General features: G+C 33.6%; 1 protein-coding gene across 1 annotated transcript in view; it reads left to right on the top strand.

Annotated features, from left to right (window-relative positions):
* The first annotated feature begins 1,696 nt into the window (after positions 1 to 1,696).
* FBXO47 (F-box protein 47) overlaps positions 1,697 to 12,060 on the top strand; it is an 18,774-nt gene continuing 8,410 nt past the window's right edge. The window contains exons 1-5 of the mRNA XM_007942014.2: positions 1,697 to 1,877; positions 2,252 to 2,422; positions 5,685 to 5,761; positions 8,426 to 8,503; positions 10,838 to 10,946. Coding sequence (XP_007940205.1) covers positions 1,697 to 1,877; positions 2,252 to 2,422; positions 5,685 to 5,761; positions 8,426 to 8,503; positions 10,838 to 10,946 — 616 coding nt within the window. The remainder of the gene's footprint in view (positions 1,878 to 2,251; positions 2,423 to 5,684; positions 5,762 to 8,425; positions 8,504 to 10,837; positions 10,947 to 12,060) is intronic.

Below are 12,060 nucleotides of genomic sequence, written 5' to 3'. Positions count from 1 at the left end.
TGAAAAGCTGAAAACAAGTTTATGGATTAAATTAAGATTCTTCCACTTGGTGAAATTATACACAGCTATTAAAACATATATACTTGTAGACATGTATCTATTGACAGAAATTACAATATAGTATTAACTGAAATAAAGCAGATTACAAAATAGGGTGAATAGTGTGGACCCCTTCCTTCTTTAATTAAAAGTAAATATTTATATACATGTAAAATTCTGGAAGGGTATAAACCGAAGTGTAAGTGAATTTAATTTTTGTTTAGTTGTATTTTTTTGGTAAACTTACCAACAATGAACATGTTATTTGTGTAATTTTAATGATTATTTAAAATACCTACAAATGTAAATGCTCATTGAATGGTGACATGAAGGACTGTGGTATTAATTTCAGATGTTTTTCATTAAGCACTAAATTTCTGTGTCATGGTTTCAAATATATAACTGTTATTAAACTGGTATACGTTGATATTAACCTTTTAAGATGAATAAATAACAAAGTGATTTTAGTAATTTTGTGCCCAAAAGAAAAAATAGTTTTTGGACAGATATATTTGTAACTCTTTGATGAACCATCTTAGTTGTTCCTTCAGAAACAAGGAGACACACACACACACACACACACACATATATATATATATATATATATATATATATATATATATATATATATATATATATATATATATATATATATCTACACATATATATATGATAGTGTTTTTTGAATTGAAACAATAAAGTGACATAGTGTCACTGTGTATGATGCATAATACATATTTTTAAGAATTATTGTTTAGTATAAATAAATAATCAGTGATTTTAATAAATTCCTTTAGAAGATGTTCATCTTTGAAATCAAGTTATGCAGGCCTTTCCTAAGATTTATCAGTAACTATTATTAACAAAAAGTGGAATTGAGGGAAAAGCTGTTATTACTCATTTACTTATCTAGTCTTACTAATTTTATAAAACTTTAATTTTACTGCTTATTTGTGTATTATAGAACACATAATTAGTAATACCAATGCAATCTACTTTAGCTATTAGAGCTTGTAGATTTACATAGCTCTCAAGTTAAAGTCTATTTTTTTGTTGTTGTTTTTACTGATTCTAACAAAAGAACCTGTCTACTCAGTTTTAATAGAAAGAATATTATTATAAAATTAAAAACTGCAATACTTTGATTTTTTTTTAGGATATAGACTATAAAGGTAACGTGCTAATTGATAGATATTAAATGTATCTTATATTATTATGTTGATTTTTGTGTTAAATCTTTTCTTCTGTTTTCAATTTAAGTATTTCTTTTCTTAGACTATATCTCATCCAAGTATACACATGATATGTCTCATTTTCTTTTTTTTCTTTACTTTATTTTTATATTTTCAGTGTTCCCTCCCCTCTGTATGTCTCATTTGCAACCGAAACTCTTATTCTGTCTAGAGTATTTAACCAAGCAGTAAAGAATTTTGAAATGTCTCAAATGATGCAGAGGTGAATAAATAGAATGTACTATTGGAAAATTCCATACATTGGACATAATATTAAAGCTTTTGTAAGAGGGACAGCTATTGCCTATCCAAGCAGCACCTTCATTTAAAAAAAAAAAAAAAGAGAGAGCTCTTCATTGCTTTAATGTCCTTTCTTCTTTGTTTTTTGTGTCTTATCAGGAGATACTGCTGAGATAAGAAAAAATATGACATCCAGAATGAACACCAACTTCACTTTGATCCCCAACCAGAAATATAGACGAAGTAATCGTCGATCTACCTGTCTTTTCAAAGCCTTTGACTCCAATTCTCAACCCTTATCAACCCTTGGAAATTTTAAAGCCTTACCATTGGAAATATTTCAAATAATCTTAAGATATTTGACAGGTGAGGTTTGGGAACTATATGAGTAGACTATAAAAGACACTGTAATATTTATTATCTTTGGCCCTGCTAAAATGTTTATGGAGTTCATTAATTTTATTTTCTGAGTTTCAACCTTGTTAGCTAAGGCTATAATGAGAAAGTATGATACTCAAACTCTTTAAAGCATGTCTCTAATTATAATGACATGGTAACATAATTGTTACACTCAACATGCTTCTAATTCATTGGAAACTGGATTTAAAATTTTTCTTTTTTTCCCTACTGGGCTTATTATTTTTACTATTATTATTACTGAATTAACTTGTAAATTAATAGACTGTACAAATAGTGATGTTCTTGCATGTAAGCCATTCTTTCCCCTCCCCCTTTGTTAGTGAAAGATATCAGCATGCTGAGCATGGTGTCCAAAACAATCAGCCAGCACATTATTTATTATATCTCAAGCTCATCAGGAAACAAAAGACTTTTACTGCAGGACTTTCATAAACTTGAACTGTCTGGCAGGAGACAAGATTCTGCTATACTGGAACACTACAGATCTCTAGGTAATTTGTATGGTAAGAATTGCAACAAGTAAAGAACTATGATTAATTAAGGGGATTTTATCATCCAATTCTGTAATGCTAGTGGGAAATGAAATCTTACCTAAAATGTGACTATTTCTATGATGGTTTTAGTCTTTCTTAGAATGAGAAGTTTCTTTTAGCAAAAGTCCCTTGCATATTTTTATCTTTAAAGGTGAGAAAGAATGTACTTTAAAGTGTCTTTGTAATTTTATGTGGTTACAGTGTTACCAATGCTTATTGTCTTAGGTGGTTTACAATTTAGGAAATTGATGCATTTTTCTTTGCTTCACTTCCTGTGTATCTAGTGAGTTTATTTCCATAACATTTTTTCCTTTCAATCATAATCTAGTTATTACAAATAGAAAAGAAACTTAAATATATTATTGTGGAATATCACTTACTGTCTTATCAGAAACTATGGTTTCAAAAAAAAAAAAAAACCACTATGGTTTCCTTTTTTAAAAAGCACTGTGCTGCACATTTACTAATAAACCATTGTACTATAATTAAATTGACCTTAGCAAAGAAAGTTCTATATAATCTTTCTTCCCTTGGTTTGTAGTCATTCATGCCTTTCACTCCATTCATTGATTTCATTCTCCCTAAGAGTGTGGAAATAAAATTCTAATTTTGACTTCACTAATGACACCAACTTAATTACAAAAGAACCTTATAATTAAGCAAAACATGACAATAAAACCAAACATCAAAGTGATGTTGAGATTTAAATAAAGGCATAATAGTAAGTTATGTGAATATTGCCTTTTGGTAGCCTAGCTTTATGATAATGAAATTAGACTATACAGATGTGTGTATACATCAGATTATATTTGACAAGTATGTGTAATAGGATGAAAAGTATATTATCTAACCAACAGCTAACAGCGTTGTTAGTTTCGTTATATATGATTAGACTTAGGAAAGCCTGGGACAAAATACACAATTACTCTTTGCTACTTCTCATTGTATCTTTTTTTTTCAAACACTGTTAGTCTAGGGGAAGTGTCTCTTGGGTAATAGAATTTACACTTTGGTTTTGATCTGAAAGAACACATTTCTTTCTTTGTGAGCAATCTTAATTTTTTAAATAAAGCATTAAGACAATTATGTGGGTAATTCAGTTAAAATTACAAATAGATTGACCTTACTAGCTAGATTTTAAATGGTTATATTCATGCAACGACTCCAGCCTCCTATTTAATTTAATGGACATCTAGCTTGAATCTTCAGATAAATGTTTGATGTACCTGCCATTTTTTCGTGTTGCCGTTCCTGTCTGATCAGTTCTGATTTATAGACAATAAGATAACATTTTCAGAATCCTGCACTCTGAAGATTATAAGTTTTAATTTGCTTCTTCATGTAAAGCAGAGCAGATGGCCAGCACGGAGAGAACGTTACATCTGACTCTATTTTCGTGGAGAAGAAATTAAAGAAGATGGTCTCTAAAGGTTATAGCAGAACACCTGCGTTTAAAAAAAAAAAAAAAATGTCATCCAGTATTGGTTTTTGTGACAAATTGCAACTCTTAAAAATAGGAATTTTGCATTGGAAAAGGCAAGCAATACACAATTAGAGTGTACAATCCACTGGCTATGCTGTGACATGGGACTGGATGCCAAAGTATGAAAGGAAAAGAACAACCTAAAAACCAAACATTGAAAATGTCTTTTTACGTACAAAAATAAAGAGAATTTATATTTAAAACTCAAATCTGGTCATGTGTTACCCAACATAGCAACTTCTAAAAATAAATTAGATTCCCACAGATTCTACAGAATTATGTAAAGTAATGTGTTATATATTATATAAAATGCAGAAAATATAAAAGCTGAAGAAAGTCATAATATTCAGGTATATATTTTCCTACCTACCACATACCTCTTTTTTAGTTTGAGGACATTTGCTCTTACAGGAATGTTAGCAATGTATTGCCATATTAGGCCACTTAAAGTCAGAGGAAACAAATCATACACTTCCTGTCACTGTAGTTCTAGTTACATATCTCACATCTCACTGGGAAATTGAGAGGTTTTAAAATAAAATTTTTTTGAACACCAACCCTATACATTCTTAACATGAAAACCCCATAAAAGGATATTCTTGAAGGAAGAGATAAATATTTGAACTAGATGCTTTCTGTGAATAAAAATGACTTCAAACTTCTGAAATTTTAAGTATCTATGATTTTGAATTTTTTAACTTGGAAAAAAGATTACAAAATCTCTTTTCTCATTCTTGTCATGTTTTGCATTAGCAGATATTTTTCTTTATGGATATAAGCTTACTTTTGAGAGATACTAGAATTTGTTCTCTATGGAATAAAGACAAAATCATATTTCCCTAGTGTATTTTTATGTTTTATTATTGTATATTTATAAATCTAAATACTTTTTAACACCTCTCCCATAATATCAGTTTCTCATTTTTTAAAACAAGGTTTTGTGCCAGTGCCTCTAGGATGGACATCAGAGTCACTTGGTAAACCTCATATAAGGGCTTTGCACCCTTTCTCCCAAACTTTCCCTTATGAAATCCTTATCAGCTGTTATTCAGCCATAAAGAGAAGTGAAGTTCTGATATATACTATGACATGGATGAGCCTTGAAAACATTGTGTGGAGTGAAATTAGTCAGATACAAAATGAAAAAATTTTGTATGATCCCACTTATATAAAATGTCTAGAATAAACAAATGCATAGATGCAGTTTATTGATGGTTACGAGGGGCAAGTGGGGGGGAATGGGTTGTTACTGATTGGGGGTTACTGAGAGTTTCTGTTAAAGGTGATAAGAAAATTTGGAAATGGATATTGGTGATGGTTGCACAACATGGGGAATGTGATTAATGTCACTGAATAATTGTACATGTTAAAATGGTTGAAATGGCAAATGTTTTGTTACATATACCAAACCTACTGCCATCAACTCTATTCTGACTCACAGCAACCCCCACTGGGTTTCCAAGGTGGTTAATCTTTACATACGTAGATTGCCCCATCTTCCTACCATGGAGCAAGGTTTGAACCACCATCCTTCTGGTTAGTAGTCAAATGCCTTAGGCACTGAGCCACCAGAGCTCCTTTTGTTATATATATCCTACCATTTTATATATATAAATAGAAGCTAGAGTGCACTGTGATATACTGTACCTGACTTTCAGGAAAGGTTTTGCTGTGCTTTATTTATATTCTTAAATTAATTATGTTATTATTTTTTCATCTGTGTCTTTGCTTTCTCAGGTCTACTATTTAAAAGATGCACATTGCTGCTACCCACAAAGGAAAGGCTAAAGTACATTCACAAGACACTTGCAGAAGTAAGATCATATTTCTGAATAAAATTACAAACTTGGTTTCCAACAAAAAATACTTCATTAAGCTATTAGACTAATTTTATATCTATCTTTAATTAGTATAATTTATGAATTGTTGTTCAGACCCGACTCATAGCGACCTCTCCTTGGGTTTCTGAGGCAGAATCACTACGGAAGTAGGTTGCCCAACCTTCCTTCCAGGGAGTGGCTGGTAGTTTGAACCGCCAGCCTTCTGGTTAGCAGTCAGGTGCCTTAGGCACTGTGCTACCAGAGCTCCCTAATTTATGAGTTAGTAGTAAAAATTAACTGAGGATAATCTAATGGTTTACTAGTACTTAGAGATTATATAGGGAGCTCTGGTAGCATAGTGGCTAAGGCACTTGACTGCTAACCAGAAGGCTGGCAGTTCAAACCCACCAGGCACTCCTCGGAAGGAAGGTTGGGCAATCTACTTCTGTAGTGATGCTGCCTCGGAAACCCAAGGAGGGGTCGCTATGAGTTGGGTCTGACTCAACGGCACACAACAACAACAGAGATTATATATATATATAGTATATTATTGCTTGTCATCAAGTCAATTCCAACTCCTAGTGATACTATAGGACAGAATAGAACTGCCCCAAAGGGTCTCCTAGGCTGTATGTAATCTTTACAGGAACAGATTGCCAGGTTTTTACTCCCAAGGAGTGGTTGGTGGGCTCAAACCACCAACCTTTTGGTTAGCATCTGAGCAGTTAAACCACTATGCCACCAAACCAAACCAAACCAAATGCACTGCCATGGAGCCAGACCCAACTCAGCGACCGCTCCTTGGGTTTCCGAGGTGGTATCACTAGGGAAGTAGATTGCCCAACCTTCCTTCCAAGGAGTGGCTGGTGGGCCAGCTTTCTGGTTAGCAGTCAAATGCCTTAGGCGCTAAGCCACCAGAGCTCCTACTATGCCACCAGGACTCTTTAAATGAAGAAGTCTTACTTATTATAAAACAAATTTAATGTAACTAAATACATAATTGATATGTACTAGGTTTCTTAGAATATAAAGGTACTTTTACCCCCACAGATTATAAAGGTATTTTTATCCTGTGAAAGTTTTAAAGTGGTGTTTACGCCCTGGAGAGAACGATCATGGGAGAAGGAAGGGCTGCTTATGCACAGGGAGACAGCTCAGGGCCCAGGAGAGTATGGAGGGATGGTCACTGAGAATAGGTAACTATGGGGAGGAAGTGGGAGGGGACTGTTGCATTGTGGTGAACTTGGTCAATGACATGTGACAAAGTATATGTGAACTGCTGTATGGAAAGTGAATTTGCTCTGTAAATCTTCACCCAAATCACAATAAATTTAAAAAAATAAATAAAAGAAAAAAATAAAGTGGTGTTTAGGTATTTTATTTAAATGTAATAATTTCTGAATGTTAAACATCTTACTGTTTAAATGTACAAAAACATAAGAAAATCTTTTTATTTATTTTATTGTGCTTTAGATGCAAATTTATAGAGCAGAATTTGTTTTACATTCAACAATTCATATATATTTGGTTTCACTCCCCAGTTACCATCCAAGAAAGTATTTTTTAATATATAAGATTACAAACTTTTTACAATAATAGACTTGGAAATGTGTATCAATATTTGGCCATAGTCTCTATATAAGTTTTACTATATAAACCTAGACATCCAACTCTGATGGTTCAGTTCTTTACTCAATAGTATGCAAATTGTTTCTGATGCATCAGCTTATTTCATGTCAGTGTTTGCTTTGAGTTGTTCTATACTATTGCAACAGCTTCCCAGCTTTTTCTGCCATCCGTTTCTTCTGTCCCCAAGTCATTCTTTATTCTAAATCAAGGTTATTCTTTCTTAAAGCATCACTTTCATCAGTTTAACTTTCCTGCTTAAAAATCTTTCAATGGCTGCTTGCTTTCAGCAAGATCAGGTCCAAGCTCTGTAGCAGCATTTAGGGTTCTCCCTGATCATGCAACCTTACTTCCTAACTACTTTGAGCCTAATTAAGATGCTCATATCTTTCTACCCCGAATGAACCTTGTTTATTCCTACCTCCATATAAATTTAATCTTACTGTTTCCTTCAACAAGCGTTTCTATTCATTATATCTGAATCCTACCAAAGACATTGCTTATCTCATATCCTTCATAACCTTTCTTGATCATTTCCAAATTTATCTTTTCCTTATTTTCATGTGATGTCTGAAATAGTGTCTATTCAGTCATTTTAGCATTTATACATATCCTAACTGAATTATTAAGGAGCTCTGGTAGCATAGTGCCTAAGGCACTTGACTGCTAACCAGAAGGCTGGCGGTTCAAACCCACCAGCCACTCCTTGGAAGGAAGGTTGGGCATTCCTACTTCCGTAGTGATACTGCCTCGGAAACCCAAGGAGGGCTCACTATGAGTCGGGGCTGACTTGATGGCAAATAACAACAACAACAACAGCTGAATTATTATAATAATTTCACATGTATATATCTTCCTGAATAGTGAGCTCCTTGAGGGCACTGGTTTTAGACTTCTCTTATCCCAATCTATGTAAAATAATGCTAATCAGAAGATATACTGAAAAAAACTTGCTTATTTCCATTAAATGTGAATGTCAAATTATTGTACAGTTCCACTGAAAAGAAGAATTAATAGTTGTTCTCTTTACAGGTTTCATGTTTTAAATTCAGTGGCTGTGCAGCTCCTATCCATTGTTTAGGATTATCATGTTATGGCATGTTTTTACAGGTACTTTTTTTTTAATTAAAGAAGAGGAATGCTTTTTGAATTGTTAATAAGTAAAGCATATAATCTATTTTTTCATAGATTAATAGAAGTCATAATAATCTTGTTGTTGTTGTTATGTGCTGTCGAGTAGGACCTGACTCATAGTGACCCCTCCTTGGGTTTCCGAGGCAGTATCACTACGAAAGTAGATTGCCCCATCTTCCTTCCGAGGAGTGGCTGGTGGGTTTGAACCACCAGCATTCTGGTTAGCAGTCAAGTGCCTAAGCCACTATGCTACCAGAGCTCCCCATAATAATCTTAAAGAAAGCAAAATAAAATTTTAAAGATGTGTTACTCTAGCAATGTGTTTGGTACCTCAGTTTTTCTTCTTGGGTTTCTCACTAGTGAGAAATGTTTAACATTTATTAATTCTACATCAGTGTCCTGTCTAAGTATCCAAAAGTTTTGTAAAACCTAGAAATAGTGTGGGTTTTTAAATAATCTATATAATGAGTTTAAAGACTTAGGGTAGTTATTTAAGGTGTGGTTTTAGAAGTCAGCTGTATAATTTCAAGAGCATTTCTGACTAATCTTTTATTGTAAGCAAAGAAGGTAATAATAATAGGTAGGTAATAATAGTAACTAGCATTTGTTGAGCCCTTTCTGTGTTCTAGACAGTATTCGAAGTAGTTTACATGTATTAACTAATTTAATACATACAACAACCTTATGAGGTAGGTAGTTATTATCCTCATTTGTAGATGAGGAAACTGAGGCAAAGAGACATGAAATAATTTGTCCAAGGTTAAACAGCCTACAGTAAGTAAATAGTGGAACTCCAGAGTTAACACTTAAAAAAAAAAAAAATTAAGTCAAAACTTTTAACTACTAAAAAAACAAAAAAAAAAAAATTTAACTACTACCGTACTGTTTCTCAGAGTAAAAACTATGTAAGTGTAGGGTCTGTACTTAAGGACTTATTTTTTTGAAGTTGCTTTTAAATAAGAAGAAAGTAATACTTTGTGGAGGAGGTGGGTATTTCCCTCTGAATTCTCAAATCTTATGACTTCTGTGGAACTGTGGTGTTTAGCCTTTCAATAGTCTGCTGTCTTCTTTTTTGTGGTCTTTTTAGCACCAGGATGTCTTTGTATCTCTCCTCTCATCAAGCACTGGCAAATGGGAAAATTTGGCTCTGTATCTCAGTCTGTCAGCCACCGTCTCCTACAGGCCTAGATTCCAGGAGCCTAGGCCCTCCTACTAGCCTGCTTTCCAAGTCACATTTTAGTTTTGTTTTCTGTTTCTTTGGAGCAGGTGATACATGCATATGTATTCATATAAAATTCAAAATGATATTCATATAAAAGTATAAAATGGTAGAAAGTAACAAGTTAGTCTCCCTCCCAGTCCTGTCCCTTGTCCACTGAATTCCCTTCACCAGAAGTAAGCACTGTTACCAGTTTCTTTGTCCTTAAAGAGAGAACAGGATTGATTTTTAAACTGATGGAATCTAATTAAACTATTTTAGGAAGAATTTCTTTAACTAATAACCCTTTCAAAATCTAATTATAGTGATTTACCATCTCTTTTTTTCATGTATGTTTGTCCATTCCAGTGTGCTCAAAGATAATTATTAAATTTTGACCTAATAAAAATGCATTTACTTGTTCTCATTCAAATGTCATAAATAACCAAAATCAAACCCACCTCCATCGAGTCAATTCCAACTCATAGCAACCCTTTAGGACAGAGGAGAAATACCCCATAGGGTTTCCAAGGCTTAAATCTTTACAGAAGCACACTGCTTCATCTTTCTGCCATGGAGCAGCTGGTGGGTTTGAACTGCCAACCTTTTGGTTAACAGCCAAATGTCTTAACCACTGCACCACCTGAGCTCCTATGTCATAAATAAATGTTATTAACTGCCACATTAGAATGACATCATTATCATTTGTAAGCAATATCATAAATGATAGCTAGAGGGGGTTAAAGGGGTTTTACTATAGTCACTGGTACTTTACTATGAAACCAAGTCAAAGTATGATAGTGAGTCACATGTCTAAAGCTGTGTTCCAGGTCTTGGCCTTCCTTTGTTTTCTTTGAACTGTCAGAACTCAGAATTCAGTAGCACTTAGAAGTTCTTTGAAAAGATACTCCCTTTCCAACTAAAAGGGAATTTTAGGGTATTTGTCATTTTTGTGTAAAGTTTCTTATTAATTTGCATAGTTCCATAATGGATGAAAATTACATTATCACCTTGATCATGTACTACAAGTTATGCTCATACAACAGTAGTGACTTACATTTCAATTTGATGATCTGAACATGTGCAATGTTTCCTTTATTTTTTGTCCTCAGACCTTAACAGCAGGTTGGGATGAACTCGAGTGCCATCGTGTTTATAACTTCTTATGTGAGCTGACCAATCTCTCCCGCAAGATGCAGGCTGTTGTCTGCAGTAAACCAGGTAAAGAACTTCAATTCACAGAGAGTATTACACAGAGATTAAAGTAGGAAAATAGACGCAGAGTTCAAAAGTGTGTTTAAAAATAAATGATGACATACATATTTAGTAAAAGGAAAAAGAAAGGAAATGAACACTGAATTGGATAGAACGGCAAAAAGGGGCATGTGACTGAAGAAAGAGAAATGCTCAGACAGCTTCAACTGTGTTGCTAGTATTTTATTTCTTAAGCTGGGTAGTTGGTACAAAGGTATTCATTATAGTATTCTTTAAGCCTTTCTACATACCTAAAATATTTCATATTCTTAAAATTATACCAAAAAAAAATAAATAAACTCACTGCCATCAAGTTGGATCCAACTCATAGCAACCCCTCCTTGGGTTTCCGAGGCTATATCTCTACAGAAGTAGATTACCCAACCTTCCTTCTGAGGAGTGGCTGGTGGGTTTGAACCACCGTCCTTCTGGTATGGAACCCTACAATCTAGCCCTTTCATTCTGAGAAATGCCCCCAATGTATACAAGGAAACAGGTACAAGAATGGTCATTGCAGCATCATATGTAATGAGAAGATATAATAATCTAACTGCCCATCTTCAGACTATATAAATGAATTATGGTATAGTCATACAGTTAAAACCATCAATAGTTAAAATGAATGAACCAGAGCCATGTGTATTAATATGGCTAAATCTCAAAACATCATGTTGAGGGAAAAAGGTTGTTGAAAGATAGTTTCAGTATACCATTTATATATATATAGTAGAAACAAAACAATACTGTATATTCTTTATGGTTACATACATATGTAGAAAAACGATTTATAAAAACATAGTTGGAAGCGATAAATCCCGAATTCAGTATAGTAATTACCTCTGAGGAGGAGAAGAATGGAACTGGGAAGTGATATACAAGAAGCTTTAACTGTATCTGTAATGTTTTATTATTATTATTTTTAATCTAAAGCAAATATAGCTAAAATTAAAGCTTTGTGGAGAGAACGATCATGGGAGAATAGAAGAGCTGTGTATGCACAGGGAGACAGCTAAGGGGGCAGGAGTGCATGGAGGGTTGGACACAGGGAAGAGGTAACTATCAGGAGGAAGTGGGAGGGGAG

The sequence above is a fragment of the Orycteropus afer genome, unplaced genomic scaffold, assembly GCF_000298275.1.
Source record: "Orycteropus afer afer isolate SDZICR_OR568_19922 unplaced genomic scaffold, OryAfe1.0 scaffold00085, whole genome shotgun sequence".
Classification (NCBI taxonomy): Eukaryota; Metazoa; Chordata; class Mammalia; order Tubulidentata; family Orycteropodidae; genus Orycteropus; species Orycteropus afer.
The sequence above is the reverse complement of the archived record's forward strand: the minus strand, read 5'-3'. Positions and strand labels throughout refer to the sequence as shown.